Source organism: Sinocyclocheilus rhinocerous, unplaced genomic scaffold (assembly GCF_001515625.1).
Source record: "Sinocyclocheilus rhinocerous isolate Xijiao unplaced genomic scaffold, SAMN03320098_v1.1 scaffold1499, whole genome shotgun sequence".
Taxonomy (NCBI): Eukaryota; Metazoa; Chordata; class Actinopteri; order Cypriniformes; family Cyprinidae; genus Sinocyclocheilus; species Sinocyclocheilus rhinocerous.
In genome coordinates, this window is record NW_015650016.1 from 714,188 (window position 1) to 731,039 (window position 16,852).

At 40.1% G+C, this 16,852-nt stretch overlaps 1 protein-coding gene across 2 annotated transcripts; it reads left to right on the top strand.

Annotated features, from left to right (window-relative positions):
- The first annotated feature begins 530 nt into the window (after window positions 1–530).
- taldo1 (transaldolase 1) lies at window positions 531–16,279 on the top strand. 2 transcript variants are annotated; one of them, XM_016516360.1, is made up of 8 exons: window positions 531–795; window positions 9,417–9,540; window positions 9,619–9,726; window positions 12,371–12,502; window positions 12,701–12,876; window positions 15,058–15,255; window positions 15,335–15,480; window positions 15,826–16,279. In XM_016516360.1, exons 1-8 carry the CDS (start codon window positions 546–548, stop codon window positions 15,856–15,858), a joined length of 1,167 nt encoding a protein of 388 aa, XP_016371846.1. In that variant the 5' UTR covers window positions 531–545; the 3' UTR covers window positions 15,859–16,279. The 2 variants fall into 2 exon arrangements, with proteins under 2 accessions (XP_016371846.1, XP_016371847.1); XM_016516361.1 differs by lacking the exon at window positions 15,826–16,279 and having other exon boundaries at window positions 15,340–15,426.
- Window positions 16,280–16,852: the final 573 nt, after the last annotated feature.

The window sequence follows — 16,852 nt, forward strand, 5'->3', positions numbered from 1 at the left end:
ATACTCTACTATTTCAGTTTCACTAAGCAGCATGCAGGGGAAAGTATAATTAAAGAAGCTTGCAATTGGAAATGGCAAGGGAACTGGAATGACTGTAAAACAGAAGGACATTTTTATAATATACAAAACAGGGTAAGTCAAAGCAAAATGATATTAAACTTAAGTAAAGAACATCAGGTTATTTTAACAAGACTAAGGATGGGTCACACGAAACTTAATTCTACACTTCATATGATAGGAAAACACAGTAGTGGATGTTGTGAAACCAAGTAAAGGGAACAGTTGATCATGTGTTGTTACTCTGTCTAGATATGAACAGGAATAATGAACTATAAAGAGAATCACAGAACTTAGGATGCAATGAATTTCCAATCTGCAACATATTAAACACAAAACAAGGATCTGGTAAAATAATAAAGACAATTTTAACATTAATTAAGAATAGTGGACTTAAGAATAGAATATAGATATCAAAATATATACCTAGACTGAAATCACTTCATACTCCAGCACAGGAGGTGGCGGTATGCACCTAAAAAGCTGGTATGCGTCCCGCCAATAAATCCACAGAAGAAGAAGAACGCGATGGCGTCATGAGCCGTGGCCCCGCCCCCACGCAGGCACGTATCCGCCGCTCTGTCTCCGCTGACGGTCGTGTCTCTCTGTGTGCGGCTATAAAAGCTCGGGTTTTCGGGATCATGTCTGTGTCACCGGACAAACGGCGAAAGATGGAGTCTGCGCTGGAGCAGATCAAGAAATACACGGTGGTCGTTGCAGACACGGGCGACTTTAACGGTAAATTTCTTATAGATGTTTCCGTTAGTTAATGTTGAGTCAGTTTGGAGCACAGAGAGCTTATAAGCGCTCATGCGGCACTTCATTAAGCCACGATTCACTTATGCTGCCTGTGTACAGAAAACTCTGAGCTTTTCTTCCCTTTCCCCTAAGAAAAAAAGCTTGCACGTTGTTTGGTTAATGATTGCTGAAGTTGACCCGCACTGAGGAACTAGTGCTTTCGCACTTACGGTATGAACCGAAAACCCGTTTAGCGGAACGCATGAGAAGAATGAGTGCTTAGAAACGTGCTGTGTCGTGTTGAGTTAACCAGATCGGAGTAAACACGGGATCTTGGTAATTGGTTTAATGTAAACTAAGTCTGGGTGAGGAAAAAAATGCAGTACCGTGTAGAATCATGCCGAGACCCGGAAGCGAAGACGGCTCATCTCATGAATATTAAGCGTTCTACAGAGACAGGCTCTCTGATTGGCCGAAAGGCAGATATTAGCAAGTGGGCGATTGTCACACGACTAATTACTTAATGCCTTGCTTATTAATATTAATCATCTTATGTGCGTTTCTTAATATTTATGAATTTGGCTGACTTTGTAAGTTCTGAAAGCAACACGGATTGTTTCCTCTGTAAATGCGAAAACGCATGAATGATGGAATGAGACCTCATTGAAAGAGGTTAAAACACGAGAATAGTTCATCTTATAATAAACGTATTAACTTTTTATTACATAAAATGACCAAATCAGTCACTAATATTGATGCAAAGCCTTATCTTGACTTACACATGAACTTTGTACAAAAGTGTGCGATTTTTAGATTGCATTTAAATCAGTTTTTCACAATCGTCAACAGTAGGGTGACCATACGTGCCATTTTCCCAGGAGGCGTCCTGGCCAGGATTTTTATATTGCCCAAAATATCTAGGTTTTGGCTTTGTTTGCGTGTGCAGACCGATCGGTGTATGACATCAAAATACCATACAGACGGTTCCTTATGCTTTCAAAATGCAGCATTTCTTCTTCCATGAATCGGACGGCTGTAAATTGCATCAGATTTCATTGCCTAAGACTGTCTTGTGAAACTCGCCACTGCCGATCAGTGATTTCAGTGTTTGTTTTTACACAAGGAAGCAGCGTTTGATGAAACTCCTGTGGTTTCTGCGTGGTCATGATGAGGCAGTCGATCCTTTGACTAATTCCTGAACCCTGAATAAATACAGCTAGGGTTCAGCTGAAAGCTAGTGTATGCTAGTGCGAGTATGGAAGATTTATTTTCTTCAGCTGATGAATGATAAAAACATTGACCACCAATCAGAATCCATGTGGCAGACACAAAACCTGTGATGTCTGATTCATGAACACATCTCTCTTGTTCAAAAACTAAAAATTACTCATGCTTTCTGTTGTTTTGGGATCTAAAAATGTATCTGGTCTGCCTTTTTTTTTTTTTTTTTTTTTTTTTTCGGGGGGATCTGCGGTTGATGCTCCAGGGATTTTTTTTTTTTTTTATCAGGGGGAATGATGTAAATACAGGGATTAATAGTGAACGGAAAGGGGAAAAAACACTTATACCCTTGTATTTTTGTTAATGCAGGTAGAAAGGAGGCTTCAGTGTAAAGTCTGTTATATTCTGATGATCTGTGGGCTTTTCTGTCTGCAGACGTGTTGAGAAACAAATGAACGCCAGTCTCTAAGAAATGAAAAGTTATGATGAAAGTTAAGTGCAGACTCGGTCCTGTCTGAATATTTACAATTATTTCTATGTTAATTAGGTGCAACTATGTAAATGAATGCCAGATCCCGCCTTCTGATGTGAAGCCAGTAATCAACCGATACATATTGGTTATTGCCAAGTATATTTGCTCATACAAGGAATTTGTTTTGGTGACAAGCTTCAGTACACAGAGACAACAACAACACACAGATAATAAAAATAAAGATATGTAAATAAAATATACATATGTATATTTAAATAAACAAAAATAGACAAGCTGTATGTACAGGTGTGCTATATAGATGAAATGGAATAAGTTGTAGAGATGGACTAATCTTACTTTAATACAAAACTAATCTGACTTCTCTAACACGGACAATTCAGACAACGTTCAGTTGTCAGTAACATAATACAATACTACAGTACCAGTTCAGTACAATCAATACTTCCTTTCCTGAAGTATGGTGACGGCGTCCCATCGAAGCTACTATCACTACCTCAAACCACACGTGAGCACCGGGTCTTTAGCCTCCATAGACTCTCACCTCGCTGGCCCGACACAGGATCATTAATACTAGCTCACAGTATATAGTCTATAGTCTTCCAACACTATCACTGTCTCTGCTGTGGCCCTCTGAGCGTAGACTCTTTAGTACTTCTATTCCTCAGCTGCGCAGCATACACCAGACACGACTCCCAGTTTGCAGGAATAAAAGTGTATTCACGGCCCACCGCTCACAACAACCAAGAGCGGCTCCTGAACAGAAAGATACATGTGCATTTATACCTTGTAGTTGAGTGCAAGTCGATGTCACTCAAGTCTTCTTCGTTGTGTTTGGTTATACTGATCTGGTGATTGCTTTGTAATGATCTAAGCTTAATTCTTTGATCATAGATATACATGGTCTTTGGCCTGAGCGTCCTTACTCTAGCGGTCGACCGATCGGCTCCGATAGTCGATTGCTGGAACTATCTGCAAAAATCCATGCCGATAGTTTCTCTGGGTTGCGTCCGCGGCTGAAGCCTCGCTGTCGTTATACACAGACGTATAAAATACATAGATGCCTCATTGGCCGCTTTGGACCGTTGCTGCGATGCGTCAACGAGTCTGCCATATTGGTCCGGGCAAGAGAGCTCTGTAAACAAATACAAGTAAATGGGGAGCTGCGGCTTTTCTCGACAAAAAGTGGAGTAAAGTTTACATTTCTCAACCATTTCAACGGTATATGATCTGCGTGGAGTACGAAGAAGTTTCTAGTTACGCAGAATCTCGCTAGTTAAAACTTGTAAAGTATTCATTGTCATAAGGAATTGTGAAGAATCACGCTTGTCAAGCATAGATATGTTTTATTTTTCTTGGTTAATAATTGTGGAGACGTCCTTAATGTAATATAATGTAATGTACATGAAATTGTGGAAATGGCTTTTTCTTCAACACCTTCATTTGAGCTTTTTTGGAATCCCGTCATAGGATGTCACCGGACAATTTCAGATGAATGTGAAGATCAAGGTCAAGCTTTATTGAGATCCCTTGCGGGCAATTTAGGTGCAGCGAAACAGAACTACAACAGACTCATACAATACATTCCTATAAAAACATAAATACATAAAAATAGATAAATAAAATAAAAAGAGAAATTTCCCTAAAAAAAATCCTTTAGAACCATTTAACAGCCGATTGCACAGTGGACAAACGAATATTTATATAGGTTACTTTTCATCTTTGGTAGTCTATAACGGGAACCTGAAGAGAGCATAGAGTACTCTGGATACAAACAATGATCACTGTCCAAGAGCACAGATCTAGCCCGACTCAAAACATGAGAAATTACAAACTTTGTTCTTTACCTATGATCTTCCCACTAAGAGTAACTATTCTATTTAATGCATTGTTTCACACTGAGATTTCCAAACCAGCAGCTGATTGAAAAGGACAGCACCGGCTCAACGTAGGACTTACAGAACAATTCCAAATAGTGAGATAATTTGCTGAAGCATTTATCGTTACCTTTTCATTTTTACAATTTATTTCTGTATCTCCTCCTAACCTTATGCTTATGTTTTATAATATTTGTTTTATTATTCATACCACAACAATAAATGCCTTTTATAGAAATGTTTTATTATAGTAAAAATTACATAAAATATTAATTAAAAAAATATTTAATTAACTTACAAAAATATAAATAATTGTGTCTGGCAACTTGGAAATGTGTTTTAGTGAGGTCTAAAAAACATTTACTGATCTAGAAGCATTTCACAGATTTACTGTCAGTACACCATAGTTAGGCTATATAAATGAACCAAATGCATTTATTTCAATTCAAATAGATGAAAACCGATAGAAAATGATTGTGCTTGAAATATTCCTTATCCTGTGGCTCCCTCTAGTGGGCAACGTTTAATATCACATCTTGAACCCCTATTTATAGGATCATCCTTAATGGATCCAGTAAACAATTAAGTTACAGCGGTATTATATTATTATGACTTATTGTAGGCCTATTATATGATTGTGCTATTCACTACTCACTATTTTATTTAGTGTTTTTATTTTATTGACTATTATTTTACAATTTATGTGTGTATGTGTATGTGTGTGTGTGTATATATATGTGTGTGTGTGTGTGTATGTGTATATATATATATATATATTATACACACAAATTGTAATATAATAGTCAATAAAATAAAAACACTAAATAAAATGGTGACTAGTACAATCATATAATAGGCCTAGTATAAGTCATATAATAATATAATATGCAGAAGAGGTGCAGTCTCTTAGAAATGCAGAGAACAGTCTATGACGGGCTTTCTTCAGCCGCCTTTGAGGTTTGTGTTGTCCTGGTTCTACTGGCTAAAATGGGCAAAACATAAATGAGCCACGGTTATATGACAAGCATCTAATCTAATAAATCTAATCAGCTGCTCTTCGGAGATGAGTCTGTGATTTGATCTGTCCTGTCAGTCCTCTGGCTCACTGCACTGCACGGAAGACTCGCTTGCAATTTAGATTAGCTCATAAACTATACAATAAGCGCAGACTTCATAAGAAGCATGTAAACTTTATATTATTTAGCTTTTATCGTTAGCCATTAATAGTCTGACTTTGGTGACTAACTAATGTCAACATAATGTTATAATGACAAAATAAAACCAAAAACAAATATAGCTGCAAGCAGCAATTGTGGGGCCAAGCACTCCAGAGGCAAAATGAGAAGCTAAGCATGGCATGGAGCATGTGTGTTTGTGTGAGGTGACAATGGCACACACAAAGTTTGTTGTCATCATGTGTCAGCTTTGAAGAGATATAGCCTTAGAGTCATTTTGTCACAGTGCCTAAAATTTGTAGCAGCGCTGTACGAAAACGGTTTCGTCTATCGACACGAAATCCATAACATTTTGTCAGCACAGTCTGAAGATGATTTGAGTCGATTTTTGTGAAAATCGGACCAAGGCTTGAGGAGGAGTTCGAAAAAGTAGGTTTTCAGCATAAATCAAAATGGCCGACAGGCAGTTCGGATTTGCTAAGGGAAAATTGGTATGTCTGTTGTTGGCATAAACCAAGGAATATTTTGAGACCAGTTTCATTGCAATAGGCTAATGCAATCAAAAGTTATTAGCATTTTTGGAAATTTCATAATTAATAATAAATCAATGGTTTATTACTCTTGACCAATAGGTGGCGCTGTTACCAAATTGATGTGGCGTGGTCAGTGTGAGGTGACAATGGCACATACAAAGTTTGGTGCAAATACGTCAAAGCTTTGCAGAGATACAGCCTCAGATGCATTTTGGCATCTTAACCAGCAAATTCGTTGATGTGAAACGAAAAACATTTCGTATATCGACATGAAATCCATAACTTTTTGCCAGCTTGGTCTGAAGACGATCGGAGTCAAATTTGGTGAAAATTGGACTAACGGTCTAGGAGAAATTCGAAAGTAGGTTTTCAACATGAATCAAAATGGCGGACAGGAAGTTTAGCCAATTATGGCAAAATTGGTATCGATGTTCTCAGGAGATGCAAGGAATCTATGAACATCAGTCTCATTACAATATTATAATGTATGCAAAAGTTATTAGCATTTTTATAAATTGCTTTATAACTTTTGCCCAAACTTTTTTGAGTGCCATCAGGGCATGGTGCCGAAGATGCATACCGATTTTCGTAATAAAGTCTAAGCGTTCTTAAAATATTGCGTTTTTTGACAATTCAAAATGGCTGATGCCCAAAATGGCTGACATGGAAACATTTGGTATGGTTCGACTCGGAATGATGCACCGAATCTAAAGAGACCTGTTTTGTGATTTTTGGCCAAACCATTCAGAAGTTATAAGCAAAAATATGCATTTTTCATATCTCCTGACCACTAGGGGGCACTGCGCCGAAACACTGCAGGTAGTCTCAGGTCCCGTTTATTATAACACACAGCAAGTTTGGTCTCAATACGCCAAACAGTTGTGGAGATATAGCCTCACATCCATTTTTACGTGTTTTTCGTAGAATTCCTTCGTGCGTTATTCGAGAAGGGTGGGACGAATCAACTTGAATTCCATATCTTTATGCCAGCATGGCCTGAAGATGATCTGAGCCAATTTTGGTGATAATCAGACAAACCGTCTAGGACGAGTTCGAAAAAGTAGGTTTTACGAACAATTAAAAATAGCGAAAAAACTAAACCTTGCCATTTTTTAATTTTGGTGTTTCGACTCGGCATGAGCCAAGAATTCAGAGGAAAAAAATATTTTCATTTTGTGCCTTATGGTTCAAAAGTTATTAGCATAAAGAAATTGCAACTTTGGACAAGTGGTGGCGCTAGAGAGTTGGAGTTAGAGACTCCAAACTTGCTGTGGTTAATGTTGAGACTGTCCTCTATCAGTGTGCCAAATTTCACAACTTTCCCGCAAGCAGTTCTATGAGCTGCCATAGACTTTCGGCGGAAGAAGAAAAATGACGCTAACGGATACAATAGGTGCCACTGCACCTTCGGTGCTTGGCCCCTAACTATTCAGACTTGCATGCAAAAGGTAATTTCCCGAGAAATAATTTGGATTTTACGACTATTTGTAAAACCTCAAAATAGTCAGGGAATCAGGGATCTTTTCTTCAGTCCACCTATGAGATTTACGGCAAGTTGCCCGGACCAATATGGCAGTGCCGTTGACGTACGATCCAACGGCCAATGAGGCGTCTAGGTATTTTATACCTATGGTTCTACAGTATGAGAGCGAGAGCTGAAATCACTGACACCACTGCTGTTTGTTTTGACACGTGACACTGCATGCTGCACAGAGCGGGACACTTCAGATGTGCATTTAAAACAGACAGGGAAACGGTGTGTATACTGTAGTTTTCATATCATTACCAAGTAATTAATTTGTTGACTAGATGCTGCATTAATGGAGAAAGAACAGCAGTATGTTTGCTATCAAGGCTGAGAGGACGGGAACATTAGCAGGACCTCAAATGGTTAAAACAATGTGACCAAAACACACGTGAGTCTGACGCAAATGCTTAATGTCGTGATTGTTAACATCTATTTGCATTAGTTTATATCCAGCTGGTCACATTGATGCATTTGTTAGCAGCAAAGTTGCAGATTTAAAGCAGAAATCCTGCCGCCATTCACACAGTTTTACATTAAATTACATTATATTTGTCCCAAATCATTGTTACTGTACATAATGACTTCACCCTAGGCTGTAAAGTTATGTACTGTGCATTTTTCAGCTAAACGTTTGTGTTTCTGTGGCTCTAATAAAGTCTGAATGCTTTATATAGAGAGCTATAATATAGATTGCGCGTTTTCTTTTTGTTTTGCTCTGTTTTTTTAAACACCAAACTTCAAACTCATCTATGCCGCTTTTGATCATACTTGAAGTGAACTTTTCCCTGTTTGGTGATTAAATAAACCGTCCGATATGTCTAACTCCTGATAGCTGCGAGTTCTAGACGCTGCGTTTTGTGCGACTGCCATATTTTGTTATTTTGATTAGATAATCATCACGTGTTCTAGAATAGAAGCAATTAAAGTGTGAGAGAATACATACAATATCCTTATGTAATTTCGATGCTATGGCCTTTGTGTAGATATTTAAAGATGGTCATCTAGTTAGAGTGTGTTAATTTCAACATTTACTAATATATTTTTACATTAAGTTGCTTGTGTTAACATTAGTTTGTTTGTTTATTTGGATCCCCATTAGCTTCCACAAAGAGGTTGCTAATCTTCCTGGGGTCCACAAATCTGCACAAAATAGCAAAAATCATACAAATAATTAAAATAAGAACAAAAATAAAATGACACCAATCGCATCACAGAACTGTACCTATACACATTAGCAGTAGCAGCACATAACGCATACATAGTTATAAGCATATCTTTACATTTTCTTCGAAACGGTTAATGAACTATGAACTAACTTTAATGATCAATATATAATATTTAAAATTAAATTTTTTTTATTCATGTACAAAGTCTGGTTCAGTCCATTTTTTTTTTTAAGTAGTAAAGCACTATTTTAGTTTTCGTTCAGAATCCATTTAAAAAAACTATCCCTTGATTAATTGTATCACCAGTGTGGTCCAACCTAGCTATCGGTATCAGTAAAATCTAAAATCGGTCGACCTCTAGTTACTCTACACTTTTCTGAACATCCCATTTTGAAATGCTCTTTAGACCTCTTCTGAGGACATTACATAAAACATTTCCATCATGAGATGTTGTTTATCATCTTTTCACAATACTGTTCTTCCATTATCCACAGCCATTGGCAGACTAACAAACACTCCAAACAGGGTTACCGTCTTCTCTGGTCAAAATATCATCAGTTTTTTAGAAGACATCAAGAATACTGTTGAGATTGCACTTGCTATAATTTGCCTTGTTTGCTCTTCTCCGCAGCTATTGAAGAGTACAAACCTCAGGATGCCACCACCAATCCTTCCCTGATTCTGGCTGCAGCTAAAATGTCTACCTACCAGCCTCTCGTGGAGCAGGCCATCAAATACGGCATTGCTAACGGCGGGTGAGAGTATGGAGTACACAGATGTGCTCTGTTAGATAGTTTCTTACAGGTCTAATGTGCATCTTTTTGCAATTGCAGGAGTGAGAAGGAGCAGGTGACCAATGCCATGGACAAGCTGTTTGTGAACTTTGGTTTGGAAATCTTAAAGAAGGTTCCTGGCCGGGTCTCCACTGAAGTCGATGCGAGGTATCTACAGCTAGTGATGCGACGTTACGTGATCTACAGCTAGTGATGCGACGTTACGTGATCTACAGCTAGTGATGCGACGTTACGTGATCTACAGCTAGTGATGCGACGTTACGTGATCTACAGCTAGTGATGCGACGTTACGTGATCTACAGCTAGTGATGCGACGTTACGTGATCTACAGCTAGTGATGCGACGTTACGTGATCTACAGCTAGTGATGCGACGTTACGTGATCTACAGCTAGTGATGCGACGTTACGTGATCTACAGCTAGTGATGCGACGTTACGTGATCTACAGCTAGTGATGCGACGTTACGTGATCTACAGCTAGTGATGCGACGTTACGTGATCTACAGCTAGTGATGCGACGTTACGTGATGCGACGTTACGTGATCTACGCTAGTGATGCGAAGTTACGTGATCTACGCTAGTGATGCGAAGTTACGTGATGCGACGTCACGTGATCTACGCTAGTGATGCGACGTCACGTGATCTACGCTAGTGATGCGACGTCACGTGATCTACGCTAGTGATGCGACGTCACGTGATCTACGCTAGTGATGCGACGTCACGTGATCTACGCTAGTGATGCGACGTTACGTGATCTACAGCTAGTGATGCGACGTTACGTGATGCGACGTTACGTGATGCGACGTTACGTGATCTACGCTAGTGATGCGAAGTTACGTGATCTACGCTAGTGATGCGAAGTTACGTGATGCGACGTCACGTGATCTACGTTAGTGATGCGACGTCACGTGATCTACGCTAGTGATGCGACGTTACGTGATCTACGCTAGTGATGCGACGTTACGTGATCTACAGCTAGTGATGCGACGTTACGTGATCTACAGCTAGTGATGCGACGTTACGTGATCTACAGCTAGTGATGCGACGTTACGTGATCTACAGCTAGTGATGCGACGTTACGTGATCTACGCTAGTGATGCGACGTTACGTGATCTACAGCTAGTGATGCGACGTTACGTGATCTACGCTAGTGATGCGACGTTACGTGATCTACAGCTAGTGATGCGACGTTACGTGATCTACGCTAGTGATGCGACGTTACGTGATCTACAGCTAGTGATGCGACGTTACGTGATCTACGCTAGTGATGCGAAGTTACGTGATGCGACGTCACGTGATCTACGTTAGTGATGCGACGTCACGTGATCTACGCTAGTGATGCGACGTCACGTGATCTACGCTAGTGATGCGACGTTACTACATGTCAGTAGTCTGTATCAATACGATGAGTGAGGACCGGAGCGCCGATACACAAGTGTATGCTATGTAGAAGTGTTTCTAATCAAAAAATTCATATTTCAACAGGGCAGCTAGTGTTATTAATATTAATTATGACATTAAATAACCAAACTTGAGAGCAGATCCCTTGAGCGCAGATGATGACGCTTTAAAGGTGACCTATTATGCCCCTTTCTACAGTGTAATATAAGTCTCAGCTGGCCCCAGAATGTGTCTGTGACGTTTAACCTCAAAATACCCCACAGATAATTTATTATATAATTTTGAAAATGCCTATTTTGAGAGGAAGCAGAAACATGCTGTTTTCGTGCATGTATCTTTAAATGCAAATGAGCTGCCGTAGGGCTGGGCCTTTACAGCTCTTACGTCAGATACTCTGATAAAAAAAACATCTGTTTGGTTTTGATTATCATGTCTATCACGCTGAAATCATGCGTTTTAAAGCCATTTAGTTTAAACTTCTGATATAGGGTTTTCTGAGCGCACACATCCGAAGCACGCGCACAGAAAGCGTCTGTCACATGGCATGCGAGTACTAAAGTTCTCTTTCGTAGCTTATTGCGCTTAAAATGTCAAATACACAAGTTTATTTTAAAAACACATGAGTTACAAAAACAGTTTATGTCTGTGAAGGTAAACACCTGGGAAAGAGATCTCATGTTTATATTAGATCTGTGTGGCAGCAGCGTAATATACAGTAAATAAATTAATCCACTGCTCTCTTGTCTCGTCTGAAGCTGGGACTCTAAATAGTGTTCTGTGCTTGTCTGTGCAGCCAACGATAGAACAGTTTGCATGCTTTGCTCGAACTTTTGCCATGGCGTTAGAACTAGTATACAGTTGTCGCTTGTGAAAACCGAATGATGGCGCCGTGAGTGGAAACGTGCAGATAAAGGGGCGGTGATATTATAATAAGATCCCTTTGCCATGTCATAAAGGGAGCGAAATCTGACGTGCTCGTTTTTTCAGATGCTTGCAGAAAAAGGCTTACCAAAACAAAGTTACTGGGTTAATCGTTTTCACGTTTCCTGGGTTGGTAGATGCACCAGGGACCCGATTATAGCACTTCTTTTGAATCCTCCATCCTCATTTCCTTGCATCCTAAATGGCTGGAGCTAAGACGCGAGGAAACGAGGATGAGAGCAGCGCTTGTGTCTGGTGACAGGCCGCTTACTGCTGCTTTTCTTCTTTGACACCAACATTAATGTCCATAATTACCACTTATTGTGCTGTAGTGTGAACCAGAGATTTACACGTTCACACACACATACTCAAGAGAAAGACAAAAACTCACACATACTTTTGAATTATCAGAGAGTGTGTGTGTGTGTGAGAGATGTGTCCTAATGACAGATGTGATGTGTAATTTTCAGACTGTCTTTTGATAAAGAAGCGATGGTGTCTCGTGCCCGGAGGCTCATCTCTCTCTATGAAGAGGCGGGAGTCAGTAAGGAGCGCATCCTCATCAAACTCTCCTCCACATGGGAGGGTATTCAGGCCGGACGGTGAGTGTGTTCACTGCAATCAGTCTTCATTAAGATTATAAGATGATACTCTGGTGTCACACATCTTCAGTTGTTGCTTCTGTTTGCTGTCATGATGACCACAAACACAATGTGAAAGCTGATTCCTTCATATACAGCTGTATTATTAATAAACGGTGAGAGCTGCTCTGCTGACGTCTGTATGTTTGACTTTGTCAGGGAGTTGGAGGAGAAAGACGGGATCCATTGCAACATGACTCTGCTGTTCTCGTTCGCTCAGGCCGTCGCGTGTGCTGAGGCTCGCGTCACCCTCATCTCGCCCTTTGTAGGGCGTATCCTGGACTGGTACAAAGAAAACACCGACCGCAAAAACTACGAGCCCCATGAAGATCCAGGCATGTTCTCCGATAACAGAACTTACTCGCACATAGTGCTCTTTAGGTTTATTGTGAAGCGGGATGCTGTGTTACGGCTAGGTGAGCGTGCAGATATCACACACCGGACGTATCATTGTGTACTGCTCCAGTTCAAGGCAGCAGTCCAAAACAGTCAATCTAACCTCCATACAGGATAAAGTTCAACAATGGACAAAGAGACAGCAAAGAGTTTGACGTTGAGCTTAGGCCTGGGCGGTACACCATCATCGATAATGATGGGAAAAAAGTTCGATATAGCGCAGAATAGTATCACGCTTTTTTCATTTATAGGAGCGTGTTATGAGTGACAAGCAGACAGCCGACAGAACACAAACACATGCTGAAACGAGTGCCTGCGACGAGGAGACTGGGAATCAAAAAAAGGAATATTAGTCAAATTTAAAATAAAAATTCGCATTCAAATGCAGAAACAGTGGATTTGAATTTTAGGTGTGCGTCCGGGAACCTTCTCAGTGGCGCACGAGATGCAGTGATGATTTAAGTGTCGTTGTTGCATTTTAATGTTTTTGTTTATCCAGTTGAACCCAGAAGATGTGCCACTGCTGCATTTATCATTCAAAATATTAGAGATATATAGAAGCTCAATGCGGAGAAGATATTGTTTGGGTTAAAACCAAGCCATTCACACAGAACGCATTTGGCGCATTCTTGAGACGCACAACTATGACTGAGGCATGAATAGAAAGCCATGAAAAGTTAAAAGAGGTTCAACTTTTTTAGAAAACATGTCACGAGAATTAGTGGGGGTTTTATTCCATTCCACTGTGTCTCATATGTTTCTAAATGCAATCGTGTGATCGGCGCTTGCTCCTGGAGGCCCAGCGTCCTGCAGAGTCCAGCTCCATCACACCTGCCTGGAAGTTTCTAGCGAGTCTGAAGTCCTCGTTTAGTTGGTTCAGGTTTGATTAGGGTTGGAGCTGAATTCCCTGTGGTTTTCAGAAACCGGTTTGGACATCCCTTGATTTATAAAAGCCATGGATGGTAAAAAATTTCTCCACCTGGAGTATATACTTTGTTTATTATATTATTGACTTATCATTTACTAATTATTAGGGCTGGGCAAGTTATCGCGTTAACACATTAATTAATAAATGCTGACAATTATTTTATCGTGCATTAATGCAGTTTTTATTTTTATTATTATTATTATTATTATTATTATTATTATTATTATTTTGAAAGTCCGTTGCTCACTGGCTCTGAATACACATACAGACAAACCATGGGTCACAGGAGGGGGGGGATGGGCGTCATCACACGTCTCAACCAATGAGAGCATTTGGGGAGGCCCTAACTCCGTGTCTACACCGGACGTGAGTGGCGCGGGACAATGCGACAACATAGTATAGAACCCATTATAATAAGTGATGCCGTATACACTGGATGCGGCGCGACGCGACAAATTCCCGACAGTAAACTGCTGCCTCGTTCTATCTACGACGTACTGACACAAAATTCAAATGATTTGCAACGGTCGCTTTGTCGCGTGACGCGTCCAGTCATTGTAGACAGACTTTAGCTGTTGCGGCGCGGCATGACAACTGTTGCATCCGGTGTATAGGATCACAACGAATGACGGCACGTATGATTTGTCGTGTTGCGCCGCATCCAGTGTAGACTGCATCACTGATTATAATGGGTTCTATAGTATTTTGTCGCATCGCGCCACTCGCGTCCAGTGTAGACATGGTGTCAAGACACACTATCACAAGAATACACGAGTTATATGAAAAGGAGATTTTAATTTGATTACATTAATGTTTAAGTTGAGATTTACAATAAATATTTTAACTGTTACAATGTAAAGGGAATACTGCTGTAAAAAAGCACCTTAATTGTTTAAAGTGTTTGCAAACCAAATAGTATTGCACTTCTGTTCATACAGCAGTACTTTTAAAATAAAAGTGAGCAATACAGTACTTTTGAATTCATTATTGAATTTTGCGCATAATGCGATTAATCGCAGAAAAATTATGCGATCGCAATTAAAATATGTCATTCATTGCCCAGCACTACTAATTATATATTAGTTTATACTTATTTTTCCCAGCCCTAGTTATAAGTGATTCAAACTCTATGGTGTTTGTGTGGAGCATCTGAAACATTGATCTGACTCCAGCACACGCTTCTGTCTCTCAGGGGTGCAGAGTGTCACCAAGATCTACAACTACTATAAGAAGTTCAGCTACACGACGGTGGTGATGGGCGCCTCCTTCAGGAACACGGGGGAAGTGAAGGCTCTGGCGGGCTGTGATCTGCTCACCATCTCTCCGGGGCTGCTGGGAGAGCTCAGCCAGGACCACAGCGCAGTGACGTGTTCCCTCACGCCGCAGGGAGGTGAGCATCAGCTGACACGCATCTCTCACGCTGAACCGTCCGGTTTGACATGATTTCAGCAAACTGATCTCTCCTTCAGCAAAGGAGTGTGATCTGGAGAAGGTGCACCTGGATGAGAAGAGCTTCCGCTGGCTGCACAATGAGGACCGCATGGCTGTGGAGAAACTCTCCGACGGGATCCGCAAATTTGCTGCAGACGCCATCAAACTCGAGGCCATGATCAAGGTACAAAAACGCATTTTCTTAATTTGTCTTGAGATTTTTTTATTTTTTTTTTGATTGTGATCACATTTGCAGAATGCAGAAATAATGCATGTTTGTGAAATGTGATCCGAACGCTTTTGTGACTGTCGACAGTCTCTTAACTCTGTTGAGTGATTTGAAGCCCCTTGATGAGGCTGAGTTATGAGACTAGTATTATAGCACAGTTTTATGTAATATTATTAAATGCATTGGGTTAGTCCATAAATTGATATGTTGTCTTGTATGCTGCACTTCTGTTTGCACTTTATTTAGGGTGATGTGGGCCTCAGCATGTGCAGCATCATCTTTTTTTCCTGTTTGTTTCAGGAGAGGATGTTTAATGTGAAGAACGGCCAGTAGTGAAGCAGAGAGACACATTCGAGGACCAAACCCTTCACTCCCGCTCTGATTGGCCGCTTTAGCTGCACTCTCTGGGCAGAAGATGTGACTGACTTCAGTCTTAAGAAAGAATACAGCGTGCTGTGTGTTTATAAGCCATTCACATTTTAACAGGAAAATGATCCTTTGACCCTTAATGGAGTCCTCAGTTTAAACTATAAACCCTGACTAACTCTTGGCAGACCAACATACTTTGTGCTTTTACTGTAGGACCAATGGCTTTGAAGTTTACTGTAGCTTTAATAGTTTGTAATCCACTAGCTCTATCCATTTCTACTAAATTGGCATGGGAAGTGCATGAGTGTTATCTATCCAGCCACCCAGATGTTCTGATGATGAGAAGTGATCTTTTATCTGTCATTAAAATCATCTTTTGTCAGCAGAAGTGCTTCTTTCCAGCTTTTAGGGTTTCTTTCTTATTTTCTTTGTTGGGTCAGTTGGCCTCTATCATAGCATATGATCTGTAATCCACACTTTTCCTTGACTGTTTTAAGCACGTTTTGAATGTAAATACATTATGTAGAGCTTAGTCGTATTCGCTCAGCATTTTAAGCAATAATCCCCAGAACACTGTGCTTTACAAAACGTGGCTCAGCCAATCATAATCAAAGACCAGACGCGATTTGTAATACAGTATTATACCATAGGACACGAAGATCAGTGTTCCTGCACCTTTTGGCCTTGAAATTGCAATTTTTAATACTATTATATTTACAGGGTTTCCATGACTGTGTATTATATGTATTTCTACATCATTACTCTTGTGTTAATGGGTTTGTTTTGTTATTTTTTGCAATTACTTTTATTTAGGACGTTCACAACTAAGGCGTTAATAGTGTGATTATTAGGGCCCTCGTGGAATTGCTGTTGTTTCTTCCTCAAAGTGAATCACATTTTTGAGGGCCTAAACATGCTCGTAAACTCGCAAAACTTTGCACGCGCATCAGAACTGGTG